This window comes from Ranitomeya variabilis, chromosome 6 (genome assembly GCF_051348905.1).
Source record: "Ranitomeya variabilis isolate aRanVar5 chromosome 6, aRanVar5.hap1, whole genome shotgun sequence".
In the NCBI taxonomy this organism is placed as follows: domain Eukaryota; kingdom Metazoa; phylum Chordata; class Amphibia; order Anura; family Dendrobatidae; genus Ranitomeya; species Ranitomeya variabilis.
This window is the reverse complement of record NC_135237.1, coordinates 383,321,735-383,341,509: the sequence shown is the minus strand read 5'-3', so window position 1 is coordinate 383,341,509 and position 19,775 is coordinate 383,321,735. Positions and strand designations below refer to the sequence as shown.

Here is a 19,775-nt window from a genome sequence, read left to right as displayed (position 1 = left end):
AAAATATCAGGCAACGGATAAACAATGTACGAATAACACTTTCCTAATAATAATATTGCAAGTAACAACCAAACTGTAAATATTGGTCACCTGCCAAAAGTCAGGAGACCAAAATAGTTAGTACAGAGAAAGAGGAGATGTTCACACGAGAAGGGAATTGTTGTGAATTCTGCTTTTGGGTTCCCTCCGGTGGTAGTAGGTGGTAATGCAGTTGTCCCTGGGTTGCAGTCCTGGTCAGGTGTGTCTGCTGATTGCAGTTCTCACTGGGGTATTTAGGTGTGCAGGATTCATTAATCCTTGCCAGTTGTCAATTGTTGCTGAGAGGTGTTGACCTCTGCCTTGTTCCTCCTGCCTTTCTTCCAAATCAGCAAAGATAAGTGTCTGTTTTTTTTTTTTCCTGTGGCACACATGCTGTGTGCTTCATAATTCAGTGCTGTTTTCTTGTCCAGCTTAGATTGTGTCATTATTTTTTACATACTAAATATAGAAAAACTGACTGAACAGCCATCTAGTCTGAACTGGTGCATAACCAAAAAGTTTACATAGCAAATAGATAATGGCTGTACTCAAGTTTATTGTGCTAAAGCAAGGAAATGTGCAATACATGAAATGTGAACAGCATAATGGCTTAGATTGTGTCAGTATTTTCTCAGTCTTGTTGGATTCTCTGGGGTTGCAGATATTCATTCCACGTCTTTAGTTAGATTGTGGAATTTTTGTATTATCTGCGGTGGATATTTTTGAAAGGGTTTTATTACTGACCGCCTAGTAATCTGTCCTATCCTTTCCTATTTAGCTAGAGTGGCCTCTTTTGCTAAATCCTGTTTTCTACCTGTGTGTGTCTTTTCTTCTCCTACTCACAGTCAATATTCGTGGGGGGCTGCCTATCCTTTGGGGGTCTGCTCTGAGGCAAGGTAGTATTCCTATTTCTATCTATAGGGGTATTTAGTCCTCCGGCTGTGTCGAGGTGTCTAGGTTTTGTTAGGCACACCCCACGGCTACTTCTAGTTGCGGTGTTAGTTCAGGATTTGCGGTCAGTACAGTTTCCACCGACTCCAGAGAAAGTTTCATGTGGCTCCAAGGTCACCGGATGATAACAGTACAACTGGCCCATAATGAGTTAAATGCATCTCAGAAGAAGGGAAGAAAGGTGTTGAGCCATTTTTTTTTCTGTGGTCTGCTTTGCCTTTTCTTCCCTCTTTATCTATGGGTGGCTGAGGAGTCTTGTGCCAGCATGGATGTTCAGGAATTAGCTTCTCGTGTAGACCAGCTTGCTGCTAGGGTACAGGGTATTTCTGATTATATTGTTCAGACTCCTGATTTAGAGCCGAAGATTCCTACTCCTGATTTGTTTTTTGGTGACAGGTCCAAATTTTTGAGTTTTAAAAACAATTGTAGACTGTTTTTTGCTCTGAGACCGCGATCCTCCGGTGATTCCATTCAGCAGGTTAAAATTGTCATCTCCCTGCTGCGTGGCGATCCGCAGGATTGGGCATTTTCCCTGGAATCTGGGAATTCGGCCTTGCTTAATGTAGACTCCTTTTTTCAGGCTTTAGGATTATTATATGATGAACCGAATTCTGTGGATCAAGCGGAGAAGACCTTGTTGGCCCTGTCTCAGGGTAAAGAGGCGGCAGAATTGTATTGTCAGAAATTTAGAAAATGGTCTGTGTTGACTAAATGGAATGATGATGCTTTGGCGGCAATTTTCAGAAAGGGTCTTTCTGAATCTGTTAAAGATGTTATGGTGGGGTTTCCCACGCCTTTCGGTCTGAGTGATTCTATGTCTCTGGCCATTCAGATTGATCGGCGCTTGCGCGAGCGTCGAACTGTGCGCGCTGTGGCGTCGTCCTTAGAGCAAAGTCCTGAGCCAATGCAGTGTGATAGGATTTTGTCTAGAACGGAACGACAAGGATTCAGACGTCAGAATAGGTTGTGTTATTATTGTGGCGACGCTTCTCATGTCATTTCAGTCTGCCCTAAGCGGACAAAAAGGATCGCTAGTTCATTTACCATCAGTATAGTACAACCTAAATTTCTGTTATCGGTGTCCTTGATCTGCTCATTGTCACCATTTTCTGTCATGGCGTTTGTGGATTCAGGCACCGCCTTGAACTTAATGGATTTTGAGTTTGCCAGGCGTTGTGGTTTTCCCTTGCAGCCTTTGCAGAACCCTATTCCTTTAAGGGGGATTGATGCTACACCTTTGGCTAAAAATAAGCCCCAGTTTTGGACACAGGTGACCATGCACATGGCGCCAGCCCATCAGGAAGATTGTCGATTTCTGGTGTTGCATAATTTGCATGATGTTATCGTGCTGGGTTTTCCGTGGTTGCAGGTACATAATCCTGTGTTGGATTGGAAGTCTATGTCTGTGACTAGTTGGGGTTGTCAGGGGATTCATAATGATGTTCCTTTGATGTCAATCTCCTCTTCTTCCTCTTCTGAAATTCCAGAGTTTTTGTCTGATTTTCAGATGTATTCGATGAGCCCAAGTCCAGTTCCCTTCCACCGCACAGGGACTGTGATTGTGCGATTGACTTGATTCCAGGCAGTAAGTTTCCTAAGGGCCGACTTTTCAACCTGTCTGTGCCTGAACATACCGCCATGCGGAGTTATGTTAAGGAGTCTTTGGAGAAAGGGCATATTCGGCCATCTTCTTCACCATTGGGAGCAGGGTTTTTTTTGTTGCTAAGAAGGATGGCTCCTTGAGACCTTGTATTGATTATCGCCTCTTGAATAAGATCACGGTCAAGTTTCAATACCCGTTACCTTTGCTTTCCGATTTGTTTGCTAGGATTAAGGGGGCTAGTTGGTTTACGAAGATTGACCTTCGGGGGGGCATATAATCTTGTTCGTATTAAGCAGGGTGATGAATGGAAAACTGCGTTTAATACGCCCGAAGGCCATTTTGAATACCTTGTGATGCCATTCGGGCTCACTAATGCTCCATCTGTTTTTCAATCCTTCATGCATGATATCTTCCGGACTTATATTGATAAATTCATGATTGCATATTTGGACGATATTTTGATTTTTTCCGATGATTGGGAGTCTCATGTGGAACAGGTCAGGATGGTATTTCAAATCCTTCGTGACAATGCTTTGTTTGTGAAGGGGTCTAAGTGTCTCTTTGGGGTGCAGAAGGTTTCTTTTTTGGGCTTTATTTTTTCTCCCTCATCTATGGAGATGGATCTGGTTAAGGTTCAGGCCATTCATGATTGGATTCAACCTACATCCGTGAAGAGCCTTCAGAAATTTTTGGGTTTTGCAAATTTTTATCGCCGTTTCATTGCTAACTTTTCCAGCGTGGTTAAACCCTTGACCGATTTGACAAAGAAAGGCGCTGATGTGGCGAATTGGTCCTCTGCGGCTGTCTCTGCCTTTCAGGAGCTTAAACGCCGATTTACTTCTGCTCCGGTGTTACGCCAACCGGATGTTTCTCTTCCGTTTCAGGTTGAGATTGACGCTTCTGAGATTGGGGCAGGGGCCGTTTTGTCTCAGAGGGATTCTGTTGGTTCTTTGATGAAACCGTGTGCCTTCTTCTCCCGCAAGTTTTCGCCTGCTGAACGCAATTATGATGTCGGCAATCGGGAGTTGTTGGCTATGAAGTGGGCGTCTGAAGAGTGGCGACATTGGCTTGAGGGAGCTAAGCACCGTATTGTGGTCCTGACCGATCATAAGAATTTGATTTACCTCGAGTCTGCCAAACGGCTGAGTCCTAGACAGGCTCGATGGTCCTTGTTTTTTTCCCATTTTGATTTCGTGGTTTCATATCTTCCGGATTCTAAGAATATTAAGGCTGATGCCCTTTCTAGGAGTTTTTTGCCTGATTCTCCTGAGGTCCTTGAACCGGTCGGCATTCTGAAAGAAGGGGTGGTCCTTTCTGCCATTTCCCCTGATTTACGGCGGGTTCTTCAGGAATTTCAGGCTGATAGACCTGACCGCTGTCCTGTGGGGAAATTGTTTGTTCCTGACAGATGGACTAGTAGAGTGATTTCTGAGGTTCACTGTTCTGTGTTGGCTGGTCATCCTGGTATTTTTGGTACCAGAGATTTGGTTGGTAGATCCTTTTGGTGGCCTTCGTTGTCACGTGATGTGCGTTCTTTTGTGCAGTCCTGTGGGACTTGTGCGCGGGCTAAGCCTTGTTGTTCCCGTGCTAGTGGGTTACTTTTGCCATTGCCGGTCCCTGAGAGGCCCTGGACGCATATTTCTATGGATTTTATTTCTGATCTTCCGGTTTCCCAGAGGATGTCGGTTATCTGGGTTGTTTGTGACCGGTTTTCTAAGATGACTCATTTGGTGCCTCTGCCTAAATTGCCTTCCTCTTCAGAGTTGGTTCCGTTGTTTTTTCAGCATGTGGTTCATTTGCATGGTATTCCGGAGAATATTGTGTCCGACAGAGGTTCCCAGTTTGTTTCTAGGTTTTGGCGGGCCTTTTGTGCTAGGCTGGGCATTGATTTGTCTTTTTCTTCTGCATTTCATCCTCAGACAAATGGCCAGACCGAGCGAACTAATCAGACTTTGGAGACTTATTTGAGATGCTTTGTGTCTGCTGATCAGGATGATTGGGTGGCCTTTTTGCCATTGGCCAAGTTTGCCCTTAATAATCGGGCTAGTTCGACTACTTTGGTTTCACCTTTTTTTTGTAATTTTGGTTTTCATCCTCGTTTTTCTTCTGGGCAGGTTGAGCCTTCTGACTGTCCTGGTGTGGATTCTGTGGTTGACAGGTTGCAGCAGATTTGGGCTCATGTGGTGGACAATTTGGTGTTGTCTCAGGAGGAGGCTCAACGTTTTGCTAACCGCCGTCGGTGTGTTGGTTCCCGGCTTCGGTTTGGGGATTTGGTTTGGTTGTCTTCTCGTCATGTTCCTATGAAGGTTTCTTCCCCTAAGTTTAAGCCTCAGTTTATTGGTCCTTATAGGATTTCTGGGATTATTAATCCGGTGTCTTTTCGATTGGCGCTTCCGGCCTCTTTTGCTATCCATAATGTCTTCCATAGATCTTTATTGCGGAAATATGTGGTGCCCGTTGTTCCCTCTGTTGATCCTCCGGCCCCTGTTTTGGTTGATGGGGAGTTGGAGTATGTGGTTGAGAAGATTTTGGATTCTCGTTTTTCGAGGCGGAGGCTTCAGTACCTTGTCAAATGGAAGAGTTATGGCCAGGAGGATAATTCTTGGGTTTTTGCTTCTGATGTCCATGCTGCTGATTTGGTCTGTGCCTTTCATCTGGCTCGTCCTGATCAGCCTGGGGGCGCTGGTGAGGGTTTGGTGACCCTCTCCACAAGGGGGGGGGGGGTACTGTTGTGAATTCTGCTTTTGGGTTCCCTCCGGTGGTAGTACGTGGTAATGCAGTTGTCCCTGGGTTGCAGTCCTGGTCAGGTGTGTCTGCTGATTGCAGTTCTCACTGGGGTATTTAGGTGTGCAGGATTCATTAGTCCTTGCCAGTTGTCAATTGTTGCTGGGAGGTGTTGACCTCGGCCTTGTTCCTCCTGCCTTTCTTCCAAATCAGCAAAGATAAGTGTCTGGTTTTTTTTTTCCTGTGGCACACATGCTGTGTGCTTCATAATTCAGTGCTCTTTTCTTGTCCAGCTTAGATTGTGTCAGTATTTTCTCAGTCTTGTTGGATTCTCTGGGGTTGCAGATATTCATTCCACGTCTTTAGTTAGATTGTGGAATTTTTGTATTATCTGCGGTGGATATTTTTGAAAGGGTTTTATTACTGACCGCCTAGTAATGTGTCCTATCCTTTCCTATTTAGCTAGAGTGGCCTCTTTTGCTAAATCCTGTTTTCTACCTGTGTGTGTCTTTTCTTCTCCTACTCACAGTCAATATTCATGGGGGGCTGCCTATCCTTTGGGGGTCATAGCAAATAGATAATGGCTGCACTCAAGTTTATTGTGCTAAAGCAAGGAAATGTGCAATACATGAAATGTGAACAGCATAATGGCTTGTGAAATTTATGAAAAAACACATGAGATTTTTAGCACAAGATTTGGCCAAAAGTTGTGAGCCCATTCACCAAACGTCAAGGTAATCTCAGATCGAATGGGTAACTAACCTGTCTGCCTAGTGTGAACACTTACCTATGGCTAATCACATGGTAAAACCTGCATTTATAGAGGAGGTTAGAACCAACTGTGTTTGGATGTAATTAAAATCACAGCATGGTGAAGGGCGGGGCGTTCAAGTCAGAAAAAGCAATACATAGTAAATATAGAAAAACTGACTGAACAGCCATCTAGTCTGAACTGGTGCATAACCAAAAAGTTTACATAGCAAATAGATAATGGCTGCACTCAAGTTTATTGTGCTAAAGCAAGGAAATGTGCAATACATGAAATGTGAACAGCATAATGGCTTAGATTGTGTCAGTATTTTCTCAGTCTTGTTGGATTCTCTGGGGTTGCAGATATTCATTCCACGTCTTTAGTTAGATTGTGGAATTTTTGTATTATCTGCGGTGGATATTTTTGAAAGGGTTTTATTACTGACCACCTAGTAATCTGTCCTATCCTTTCCTATTTAGCTAGAGTGGCCTCTTTTGCTAAATCCTGTTTTCTACATGTGTGTGTCTTTTCTTCTCCTACTCACAGTCAATATTCGTGGGGGGCTGCCTATCCTTTGGGGGTCTGCTCTGAGGCAAGGTAGTATTCCTATTTCTATCTATAGGGGTATTTAGTCCTCCGGCTGTGTTGAGGTGTCTAGGATTTGTTAGGCACACCCCACGGCTACTTCTAGTTGCGGTGCTAGTTCAGGATTTGCGATCAGTACAGGTTCCATCGACTCCAGAGAAAGTTTCATGCGGCTCCAAGGTCATAACAGGGAATATCCACATAATCAGAAAATCACACCATAGTATATAATGAAATTAGGGACAATCCCACAGATGTTTGTGCAATAGATCAAGCCATAGCAGGTATAGGTACACAAAAGAACATCTCACCCATAATAGCCTGTGTGTGGTAGTGCAATGGAACAACAGCCCCGATACACTCCGATACAGTTAAAGTAGCCTAGTTCTGGGTGGCCCCCTCTGCCCCCCTGGTATCAACTGGCTCGATTCATCAAAGGTTTCACTCCTGAATTCTGGCCTAAAAGCTTTGAAAGGGCAAAACTCGAAGTTGAGTCTAAATTTTTACAACTCTTGGTGTTTTCACACAAGTTTCTCCCAGATCTACAAAATAATGAGGTTTCATGATGAGCTGTCACATTCCCTGTCCCAGAAATCTCATTCCAGTACCTGGAGTGAGATTTCTGGCTTAGTGCAGAGGCGCCCACTGCTTGTCAGACGCTCTAGCCATGAAGAGGTGGGTACTATTTCATGAATCAGGAGTGTCTGACTCCAGTACATCCTCTCATCAAGACCGGCGTGAATGATACAGATCTTGATTAATAAGGCCCTTTGTTTTTCTGCACATTTCGGGCTTGAAAATGGGTTAAATCTATGCGTGAGCTTGTGACTAAAGATGACCATACACATTAGAAGAGAGTCAGCAAATCAATGCGTCAACCAATCGTTCGACCAACATTCATCTCAGTCGACTCAGTCTATAAGAAATCTGCTGAATGGCATATAGTGAATGTAGACTTGTAGCTTAAGACTGGACAACCCCTTTAAGAATGCTGTGGTCTATTTTCCTGTACTTGTTCCCTAATTTTAAAGTGTTTCTAAAGTAAAATTTTACTGTAACCCTTTTCCCCTGGGTAAACTTAAAGCCATCTTGATTTTTGGCAGGAATTTTCTGTAATCTGCGGAACAAATATTGAACAAACCTCGCTCCCCTCCCTAAACCTAACAGGGGGCTGAGACGTTCAGTTTTAGGTCTGCTGAGCCCAGCCAATCATTGCTGGGTAACACACTGGGAGGGTCAGAACAAGCAGCATGATATGCCAGACTCTGCAGGGAACACCACTGTGATAACACTGCGACCAAATGAATAGAAAATATTCCAGATCTCCAGCCATTTCAATGATCTGCAGGAAGAGCGTTGAGCAGGTACCTACAGGAATATATGAAGCTGTGTGAACTGTATGATGCTGAATGCTAACGCTACATTATCAATGCAATGATGATTGTCGTGCTCATCTCCGCATGGTTGCTTGCAGTAGGGTTTAGTAAATCAGGTGCCGTGAATGTATGAAGAACCTAGTAAGATACAATATTCAGGACATTGCATTTTGCAAAGCTGTATCATTTATAAATGAGTATGTATATTATTAATTATATTATATATATGTATATTAAATATGGAAATATGACTCATATACAGTGGGGGGAAATAAGAATTTGATCCCTTGCTGATTTTGTAAGTTTGCCCACTGACAAAGACATGAACAGTCTATAATTTTAAGGGTCGGTTAATTTTAACACTGAGAGATAGAATATCAAAACTAAAATCCACTTATGGTAGGGCTGGATTCTGTTTCTGGCTTTTATTTTTGATATTCTATCTCTCAATGTTAAAATTAACCTACCCATAAAATTATGGACTGTTTATGTCTTTGTCAGTGGGCAAACGTACAAAATCAGCAAGAGGTCATATACTTACTTCCCCCACTGTACAGCTTTCATAATATTCCGATACAACATATTTTTAAAGGAGACTTTAGTTGTGGCCACAAGTTGCTTAATCCAACTGATAAGGTACGAGTGGTGAGATAACAAGTCCATAGTAACGAAAAACTGTAACATTTTTATAAAAAATTAATTAATATTAAAATTGTGCTAAATCCGAGCATTTCTGAATATTGTCTAATCTGTGGCCAAGACCTCACTAACCTTTAATTCTTAAGTCACTCAGTTGATATTTCTTAGTGCCTTTATATGTATTACTAATGTGTCCATTTCCGAGCGTCTATTTTTATTCTGCCATGACAGTGCTGAGTGCTTAACGTAATATATTTTATGAATAGCTGGAGACGGGATTTTATTGAAGGCACTGGAGAAACAGTTACATTCAGGACACAATTAAAATGCAAGGAAAAATGACGAAACCCACTACCCTGCGTCGCTCAGTCTCTATGGTAAGGTGAAACCGCTCTTTCATAAAATGTATAAGCATTCTATTATTCAGGAAAACTTTTATTATTTTATATTATATTATACTACTGAAGAGTAAAATTCTAATGTGTACAATTGACTTGCACGTGCTAATAACTATGTGATCTAATAAATCATGTTTCAGATACTCATAAACCAATACACTTAATTTTATTAAAAAAAGATCAAACTAAGGTAAAAGAACATCCCTTCAATGGTACAAAACCATATCCATAAGCACATATAAAAAGAATATCACTCAAATGCTAAAACGAAACAGAGCTAGTAATATCTACCAGAGCTAGTAATATCTACCAGCAATTATAAGAGGCAAATAAGGTGGCAATGGAATGGATGCCCAGGACAATGGATGCCTATTGCATCCTAGGACATACGATGCTATCCGGACTAGACGTTGAAACACAGCGAGAAGTGAGAAGATGTCAATGCACAGTGGCATATAAAAGTTTGGGCACCCCTGGTGAAAACTACTATTATTGTGAACAGATAAGCAAGTGGAAGATGAAATGATCTCTAAAAGGGCTAAGGTTAAAGATAACACATTTCCTTTGTATTTTAGGCAATATAAATATATATATATATATATATATATATATATATATATATATATATATATATACACTCACCGGCCACTTTATTAGGTACACCTGTCCAACTTCTTGTTAACACTTAATTTCTAATCAGCCAATCACATGGCGGCAACTCAGTGCATTTAGGCATGTAGACATGGTCAAGACAATCTCCTGCAGTTCAAACCGAGCATCAGTATGGGGAAGAAAGGTGATTTGAGTGCCTTTGAACGTGGCATGGTTGTTGGTGCCAGAAGGGCTGGTCTGAGTATTTCAGAAACTGCTGATCTACTGGGATTTTCACGCACAACCATTTCTAGGGTTTACAGAGAATGGTCCGAAAAAGAAAAAAAATCCAGTGAGCGGCAGTTCTGTGGGCGGAAATGCCTTGTTGATGCCAGAGGTCAGAGGAGAATGGGCAGACTGGTTCGAGCTGATAGAAAGGCAACAGTGACTCAAATCGCCACCCGTTACAACCAAGGTAGGCCTAAGAGCATCTCTGAACGCACAGTGCGTCGAACTTTGAGGCAGATGGGCTACAGCAGCAGAAGACCACACCGGGTACCACTCCTTTCAGCTAAGAACAGGAAACGGAGGCTACAATTTGTACAAGCTCATCGAAATTGGACAGTAGAAGATTGGAAAAACGTTGCTTGGTCTGATGAGTCTCGATTTCTGCTGCGACATTCGGATGGTAGGGTCAGAATTTGGCGTAAACAACATGAAAGCATGGATCCATCCTGCCTTGTATGGAGCATCTTTGGGATGTGCAGCCGACAAATCTGCGGCAACTGTGTGATGCCATCATGTCAATATGGACCAAAATCTCTGAGGAATGCTTCCAGCACCTTGTTGAATCTATGCCACGAAGAATTGAGGCAGTTCTGAAGGCAAAAGGGGGTCCAACCGTTACTAGCATGGTGTACCTAATAAAGTGGCCGGTGAGTATATATATATATATATATATATATATATATATATATATATATATATATATATATTCATCTTTTATATTTTACAAATTATGAAAAGGAAAATGGGTTTAGGCACCCTGCATGGTTAGTACTTAGCAGCACCCTCTTTTGCATGTATTATAACTTCTAAATGCTTTTTGTAGCCAGCCAAGAGTCTTTCAATTCTTGTTTTAGGGATTATCATCCATTCGTCCTTGGAAAATTCTTCCAGCTCTCTGAGATTCCTGGGCATCTTGCATGTGCTGCTATTTTGAGTTCTAGCTACATTTTTTCCAATGATGTTCATATCAGGGGACTGTGAGGGCCATTGTAAAACCTTCAGCTTGCACCTATTGAGGTAGTCTATTGCAGATTTTGACGTTTGTTTAGGATCATTATCCATTTGTAGAATGTGGGGACTGCTTGTTTGTTAGGCAATCCCCACATATATTCAAGCTGTCTAGCAGTCACAAATCATGCAGCTGCGTCGACATATACTAAATCTCCGAGCATGCCGAAATTCTCGGAGACCACACGAGCATGCTCAGGAAATCTCAAGTAACGAGTATACTGGCTCATCACTAGCTGCAACACAACCCCAAAGCAAGATTCATCCACCCACATGCTTAATGGTTGGTGAGATTTTCTTTCCTGAAATTTTGTGCCATTTTTTCTCCACATATGCATTTGATCATTGTGACCAAAGAGTTCTATTTTAACCTCATCAGTCCACAAAGGACTTGTTTCCAAAATGCACAGGCTTGATTAAATGTTTTTTGCATACTTCTGAAGCTGAATTTTATGGTATGTACGCGGGAGAGGTTTCCTACTGATGACTCTTCCATGAAGGCCATACTTGTGCAGTTGTCTCTGAATAGTAGAACAATGTACCACAACTCCAGAGTCTGTCAAATCTGTAAGCCTTTTGCAGTCAAGCAGGGATTCTAATTTGCCTCTGTAACGCCGCTGGGTTTATACCTTGTTTTTTCGGCGTTACTTTTGCATGTCTCTGCTTTAACCCTTGCTCCTCTCCCCCTAATGTGCAGGGATACTGTTGTCTGTTACCTGTATGGATTCTGCTCAGTTCCCTGCCACCGCTGCGTAGCTGTACATGTGCTGTGATGACTTTGCTCTGCTGCATGGCCACTCGCATGTGCGGTCCCTGGCTGCCGCTTGGAAGCTAGCCTTGGCTTGCGAGGTCCTCTGCAGCTGGTGCATGGTTTCCCACGTGTGTCCAGGCTAGCAGCCGCTGCCAGGTGCCCTAAGCCACAGTTCCTGTGCTATCAGTGCTGTAATGGTTTCTGTTTGTGCTTAGGGTGCGCGCGGCCACACCTACCCTGCTTTTATCAGGGTTTGAGTGTGCACCTGTGTTGCTTCCTCAGCCTATTGCTGAGGAGCAGCTCCTATATCAACTTCCTCTTTGCTTCTGGGCGTTGCCAGAGCATTGCATTGTGTTTCTGTGTCTTGCCTTGTGAGGTATCCAGCTCCCGTTCTGTCTGCAGTATGTTCTGGGAGAGCTGATGCCTGTCTCTCGCCTGTTCTGGGGGCCGAGTACCCAGATCCGCCCATCCTGGAGGCTGTATATCCAGATCTGTTTGTGTCTTGTTCACCCGCCTGTTCTGGGGGCAGAGTACCCAGATCCGCCTATCCTGGAGGCTGAATATCCAGTACCTGATCCTGTCTGAACCTGTCTCTGTTATGTTTCTTAAGTCCTATTGTGTCTGGTACCCCACACCCTGTGACTGAACTTTCCGGGCTCATCTTTCAAAGATGGAGTTCGGTGTTCTTGCTGAGCGTTTACTATTCTGTGCTCAGTCTTCCATGCGGTGCTAACCCTGTCTGGCCCAGTTCCAGTCCAGCGGAGCTAGCACCATCACGCTTGAGTTCCTTCCTAGGTCTGATGTCCGGAGCCTGATGGCCGAAGTTATGAACCTGATGACCTCCGCTACCTGGTCCTGTGCCCTCCGTGTCCCAGCCGATGACCTGGGCTGCCACGCCAGTGTCCAGCCTGTGTCTGATGTCCTTCCGGTGTCCGATGTCCTGATTTCTGGGCTGCCACGCCAGTGTCCCAGCCGATGACCTGGGCTGCCACGCCAGTGTCCCAGATGTCTTTCCGGTATTCCTGATGTCCTTTCATTATCTGATGTCCTGATTCCTGGGCTGCCACGTCAGTGTCCCAGCCGATGACCTGGGCTGCCACGCCAGTGTCCCAGATGTCTTTCCGGTCTTCCTGATGTCCTTTCATTGTCCGATGTCTTGATTCCCTGGGCTGCCACGCCTGTGTCCATGTGTCCTGCCTGTTTCCAGATGTCCTACCTGTGTCCTGATGTCCTGCCTGTGATGACGTCCTTCTGGATCGGTGTCTGATGTTCTCCTGCTGAGCCTGTGCTACGCCTGAGGCCTGAGAGAGAGGCCGTCCTAGTTAGCCCGTGCCAGATGACCCTGGACTGCATCACCCCGTGATGACACCTGCCTGGTGTCTGATGTTCTCCAGCCGAGCCTGTGCTACGCTTGAGGCCTGAGAGAGAGGCCGTCCTAGTATGCCCGTGCCAGATGACCCTGGACTGCATCAACCCGTGATGTCTCCTGCCATTGTCAGACGTCCATCTAAGCCTGTGTTCCTGATGTCCTGCCTGTGTTCCTGATGTCCTGCCTGTGTTCCTGATGTCCTGCCTGTGTTCCTGATGTCCTGCCTGTGTTCCTGATGTCCTGCCTGTGTTCCTGATGTCTTGCCTTTGTTCCTGATGTCCAGCCTGTGATCCTGATGTTCTGCCTGTGTTCCTGATGTCCTGAGGTCCACCCCGAGATGACGTCCTTCTGGGATCGGTGTCTGATGTTCTCCTGCTGAGCCTGTGCTACGTCCTAGGCCTGAAAGATTGGCTGTCCTAGTATGCCCGTGCCAGATGACCCTGGACTGCATCAACCCGTGATGACTCCCGCCATTGTCTGACGTCTGAGTCGTGTACCCTTCCTAGACATGTGGAATCGGGATCCTGACATCATTATGTTCTTGTTATGTACTGTGCTATCATTTAAGTAAACTTTGTTTCTTCATACCTGAAGTTGTGCGGTGTAGTCTAGTTCTGCATATCTACATCTTGTTCACATGCTCAGCTGCCACAGACCCTGCTCGCTACCGTTCCCTAGTCTGGGTAGGTCCAGGTTACTCAGTGGTCCAGTGGGTCCACATTGCGTTCCTTTTTGGGACGCTCGCCCACGTCGTCATGGTCTGGCGACGTGGAGGTGTCGGCTCAGCCACGTTTGTGGTCGCAGCTGCAACAGAATGCTCTGGCCATGGACTCCGCTGAGCATGTGTGAACTGCAGAACTTTACCGAGCCCCGTTTGGTCAGCGGATTAGACTGCTCGGATCCCACTTGGTAGTGGACTATATTGCTCAGTCCAGCGCTTGGTCAGCAGTTGGATTCTTTGAGCTATGAACTCTGCTGCCATATTGTGAACTGTGGGACTTACCGCCTTACCCAAAATAATTTTCTTTGAAACTTTTTTTTTGGGTCTTCAGCAGAGGGGGCCTGAGGAGGGGATACTGTAACGCCGCTGGGTTTATACCTTGTTTTTTCGGCGTTACTTTTGCATGTCTCTGCTTTAACCCTTGCTCCTCTCCCCCTAATGTGCAGGGATACTGTTGTCTGTTACCTGTATGGATTCTGCTCAGTTCCCTGCCACCGCTGCGTAGCTGTACATGTGCTGTGATGACTTTGCTCTGCTGCATGGCCACTCGCATGTGCGGTCCCTGGCTGCCGCTTGGAAGCTAGCCTTGGCTTGCGAGGTCCTCTGCAGCTGGTGCATGGTTTCCCACGTGTGTCCAGGCTAGCAGCCGCTGCCAGGTGCCCTAAGCCACAGTTCCTGTGCTATCAGTGCTGTAATGGTTTCTGTTTGTGCTTAGGGTGCGCGCGGCCACACCTACCCTGCTTTTATCAGGGTTTGAGTGTGCACCTGTGTTGCTTCCTCAGCCTATTGCTGAGGAGCAGCTCCTATATCAACTTCCTCTTTGCTTCTGGGCGTTGCCAGAGCATTGCATTGTGTTTCTGTGTCTTGCCTTGTGAGGTATCCAGCTCCCGTTCTGTCTGCAGTATGTTCTGGGAGAGCTGATGCCTGTCTCTCGCCTGTTCTGGGGGCCGAGTACCCAGATCCGCCCATCCTGGAGGCTGTATATCCAGATCTGTTTGTGTCTTGTTCACCCGCCTGTTCTGGGGGCAGAGTACCCAGATCCGCCTATCCTGGAGGCTGAATATCCAGTACCTGATCCTGTCTGAACCTGTCTCTGTTATGTTTCTTAAGTCCTATTGTGTCTGGTACCCCACACCCTGTGACTGAACTTTCCGGGCTCATCTTTCAAAGATGGAGTTCGGTGTTCTTGCTGAGCGTTTACTATTCTGTGCTCAGTCTTCCATGCGGTGCTAACCCTGTCTGGCCCAGTTCCAGTCCAGCGGAGCTAGCACCATCACGCTTGAGTTCCTTCCTAGGTCTGATGTCCGGAGCCTGATGGCCGAAGTTATGAACCTGATGACCTCCGCTACCTGGTCCTGTGCCCTCCGTGTCCCAGCCGATGACCTGGGCTGCCACGCCAGTGTCCAGCCTGTGTCTGATGTCCTTCCGGTGTCCGATGTCCTGATTTCTGGGCTGCCACGCCAGTGTCCCAGCCGATGACCTGGGCTGCCACGCCAGTGTCCCAGATGTCTTTCCGGTATTCCTGATGTCCTTTCATTATCTGATGTCCTGATTCCTGGGCTGCCACGTCAGTGTCCCAGCCGATGACCTGGGCTGCCACGCCAGTGTCCCAGATGTCTTTCCGGTCTTCCTGATGTCCTTTCATTGTCCGATGTCTTGATTCCCTGGGCTGCCACGCCTGTGTCCATGTGTCCTGCCTGTTTCCAGATGTCCTACCTGTGTCCTGATGTCCTGCCTGTGATGACGTCCTTCTGGATCGGTGTCTGATGTTCTCCTGCTGAGCCTGTGCTACGCCTGAGGCCTGAGAGAGAGGCCGTCCTAGTTAGCCCGTGCCAGATGACCCTGGACTGCATCACCCCGTGATGACACCTGCCTGGTGTCTGATGTTCTCCAGCCGAGCCTGTGCTACGCTTGAGGCCTGAGAGAGAGGCCGTCCTAGTATGCCCGTGCCAGATGACCCTGGACTGCATCAACCCGTGATGTCTCCTGCCATTGTCAGACGTCCATCTAAGCCTGTGTTCCTGATGTCCTGCCTGTGTTCCTGATGTCCTGCCTGTGTTCCTGATGTCCTGCCTGTGTTCCTGATGTCCTGCCTGTGTTCCTGATGTCCTGCCTGTGTTCCTGATGTCCTGCCTGTGTTCCTGATGTCTTGCCTTTGTTCCTGATGTCCAGCCTGTGATCCTGATGTTCTGCCTGTGTTCCTGATGTCCTGAGGTCCACCCCGAGATGACGTCCTTCTGGGATCGGTGTCTGATGTTCTCCTGCTGAGCCTGTGCTACGTCCTAGGCCTGAAAGATTGGCTGTCCTAGTATGCCCGTGCCAGATGACCCTGGACTGCATCAACCCGTGATGACTCCCGCCATTGTCTGACGTCTGAGTCGTGTACCCTTCCTAGACATGTGGAATCGGGATCCTGACATCATTATGTTCTTGTTATGTACTGTGCTATCATTTAAGTAAACTTTGTTTCTTCATACCTGAAGTTGTGCGGTGTAGTCTAGTTCTGCATATCTACATCTTGTTCACATGCTCAGCTGCCACAGACCCTGCTCGCTACCGTTCCCTAGTCTGGGTAGGTCCAGGTTACTCAGTGGTCCAGTGGGTCCACATTGCGTTCCTTTTTGGGACGCTCGCCCACGTCGTCATGGTCTGGCGACGTGGAGGTGTCGGCTCGGCCACGTTTGTGGTCGCAGCTGCAACAGCCTCTAGCAATCCTACAAACAGCTCCCACTGAAGAAGAACCCATGGCTGCTGGTTTTTTTGGGGGTACAAAGTTAGAGAAGGTTTTTGTTTTTATAAAGCTGGGCAATTTGACTTTTCCTAAGGATGACCGTGAACAAGCCATAATTCTAATAGGCTTGTGCACACAAATTTCCAAGAGTGCCCAAAAGTTTGCATCAACCCATTTTCCTTTTTGTAATTGTTAAAATGTAAAAGATGACAATTTGTCTGCCTAAAATACAAAGGAAATGTGTCATCTTTAACTTTAGGCCTTGTAGAGATCATTTAATTTCAACTTGCTTAACTGTAATAGTAACAGTTATTTTGACCAGGGGTGCCCAAACTTTTACATGCCACTGTAACAAGCAATACATGCAGGGGGCACATTATTCTTTGCCTCTCCCCAATTACTTCTCACTACAACACTCATTTTGCTGTTATGGTTGGTGGTGTATTCCACTCACTGCAGACAAGATCACTACCATTAATGATTTACTGATTTAGCTGAATTATGTTTCAGGTGTCATCACTGCTCTGATTGGAAAGGGCTTATCTAAATAGATATATAGCACTGTCATGTTCACTTACCCCAGAATACGCAACAGCGAAACATAAATAGGGTATATGTATGGTTGCTACCTGTTGTCTGGATGAACTTTGTGTCACTTCATATGGTACGCAATTTTTGCACTTTATAATTGCTGGTAGCTATTATTAGGTCTGGAGAGACCTCCTGATTTAAGCACTTTATCACTATTTAAAGGGAACCTGTCAGACCCTCAAAGCACTGTAATTATAGTTATTTTACATGCTAATAGCAGCATTATAATACAGCTTTTGAAATGATAGTCTCACATTTCTGTGTTTTGTGAAAGCCATTTTATTCTGCAGCTTGTCTTATGTAAATGAGTCAGGCCATGTGTCACTTCTCCAGACTAGTCCTGGTTCAAACCATCTAATCATGGAAGGGACGGACCAGCGCCAAGGACGACAGTGCTGTGTTCATCTCGCGATAATGAGAGAAAAGAAGGAGTGTTCAAAGGGAACTTGTCACAATGGATAACACTGTTGAACTGCAGATATAGAATCAGACTCAGGCCTGCTGTGCTCTTGTATATGTTATCACTCTGCAGTGAGGAGAGAAGACGGTTTGTCGATATACAGTGGGGCAAAAAAGTATTTAGTCAGTCAGCAATAGTGCAAGTTCCACCACTTAAAAAGATGAGAGGCATCTGTAATTTACATCATAGGTAGACCTCAACTATGGGAGACAAACTGAGAAAAAAAAATCCAGAAAATCACATTGTCTGTTTTTTTATCATTTTATTTGCATATTATGGTGGCAAATAAGTATTTGGTCAGAAAGAAAATTTCATCTCAATACTTTGTAATATATCCTTTGTTGGCAATGACAGAGGTCAAACGTTTTCTGTAAGTCTTCACAAGGTTGCCACACACTGTTGTTGGTATGTTGGCCCATTCCTCCATGCAGATCTCCTCTAGAGCAGTGATGTTTTTGGCTTTTCGCTTGGCAACACGGACTTTCAACTCCCTCCAAAGGTTTTCTATAGGGTTGAGATCTGGAGACTGGCTAGGCCACTCCAGGACCTTGAAATGCTTCTTACGAAGCCACTCCTTCGTTGCCCTGGCGGTGTGCTTTTGATCATTGTCATGTTGAAAGACCCAGCCACGTTTCATCTTCAATGCCCTTGCTGATGGAAGGAGGTTTGCACTCAAAATCTCACGATACATGGCCCCATTCATTCTTTCATGTACCCGGATCAGTCGTCCTGGCCCCTTTGCAGAGAAACAGCCCCAAAGCATGATGTTTCCACCACCAAGCTTTACAGTAGGTATGGTGTTGGATGGATGCAACTCCAAACACGACAAGTTGTGTTTCTACCAAACAGTTCCAGTTTGGTTTCATCAGACCATAGGACATTCTCCCAAAACTCCTCTGGATCATCCAAATGCTCTCTAGCAAACTTCAGACGGGCCCGGACATGTACTGGCTTAAGCAGTGGGACACGTCTGGCACTGCAGGATCTGAGTCCATGGTGGCGTAGTGTGTTACTTATGGTAGGCCTTGGTACATTGGTCCCAGCTCTCTGCAGTTCATTCACTAGGTCCCCCCGCGTGGTTCTGGGATTTTTGCTCACCGTTCTTGTGATCATTCTGACCCCACGGGGTGGGATTTTGCGTGGAGCCCCAGATCGAGGGAGATTATCAGTGGTCTTGAATGTCTTCCATTTTCTAATTATTGCTCCCACTGTTGATTTCTTCACTCCAAGCTGGTTGGCTATTGCAGATTCACTCTTCCCAGCCTGGTGCAGGGCTACAATTTTGTTTCTGGTGTCCTTTGACAGCTCTTTGGTCTTCACCATAGTGGAGTTTGGAGTCAGACTGTTTGAGGGTGTGCACAGGTGTCTTTTTATACTGATAACAAGTTTAAACAGGTGCCATTACTACAGGTAATGAGTGGAGGAAAGAGGAGACTCTTAAAGAAGAAGTTACAGGTCTGTGAGAGCTAGAAATCTTGATTGTTTGTTTCTGACCAAATACTTATTTGCCACCATAATATGCAAATAAAATGATTAAAAAAAACAGACAATGTGATTTGTCTCCCATAGTTGAGGTCTACCTATGATGTAAATTACAGACGCCTCTCATCTTTTTAAGTGGTGGAACTTGCACTATTGCTGACTGACTAAATACTTTTTTGCCCCACTGTATGTCTCACTCTCAGCCTGTTGTGGAGGGATGTTCTTTCCCCAGTGTGATGGCCTGCTTATGATTGGTCAGCGTCAGAAAAAGGAAGGCGAAAGTGAAAGCTCTCTGGTACTCTCGCTTAAAGCGAACCTGTCAGCAGTTTTGGCCAATATAAGATGCGGCAACTGCCTTTCAGGGCTTATCTACAGCATTCTATAATGCTGTAGATAAGCCCCTAGTCCGACCTGAAAGATAAGAAAAATGAGTTTTATTATACTCACCCGGAATTTTTCCCGTGGCCCCCTGGAGGGCTGAAAATGATGGAAACAGAGCTGAAACTGCATGGGAATGGCATAGGGGACCCCTGTAAGCATCTCTGAATCTCAGGTCGCTGTTGGCAACAATCTTGTCAGAGTATTACTCCACTTTTACAGACTGACAATAAAACATACAAAACGGCAGTTAAATGGATTTCACTGGAAAACATGTTAAGAAACATTCTTTCCAGGATAATGACTTGTATATAAGGCAAAATAAGAGGAAAAAAATGCTCCTCCACACCTTGGGCTATG

General features: G+C 45.3%; 1 protein-coding gene across 2 annotated transcripts in view; it reads left to right on the top strand.

The window, feature by feature from the left end:
* Positions 1–7,861: 7,861 nt before the first annotated feature.
* LOC143782549 (beta-Ala-His dipeptidase-like) overlaps positions 7,862–19,775 on the top strand; it is a 139,020-nt gene continuing 127,106 nt past the window's right edge. Inside the window, exons 1-2 of one of the 2 annotated variants that reach the window (XM_077270088.1) lie at positions 7,862–7,996; positions 8,914–9,024. In XM_077270088.1, coding sequence (XP_077126203.1) covers positions 8,974–9,024 — 51 coding nt within the window. In that variant the 5' untranslated portion in view covers positions 7,862–7,996; positions 8,914–8,973. The remainder of the gene's footprint in view (positions 7,997–8,913; positions 9,025–19,775) is intronic. The other variant, XM_077270087.1, reaches the window with a different exon arrangement.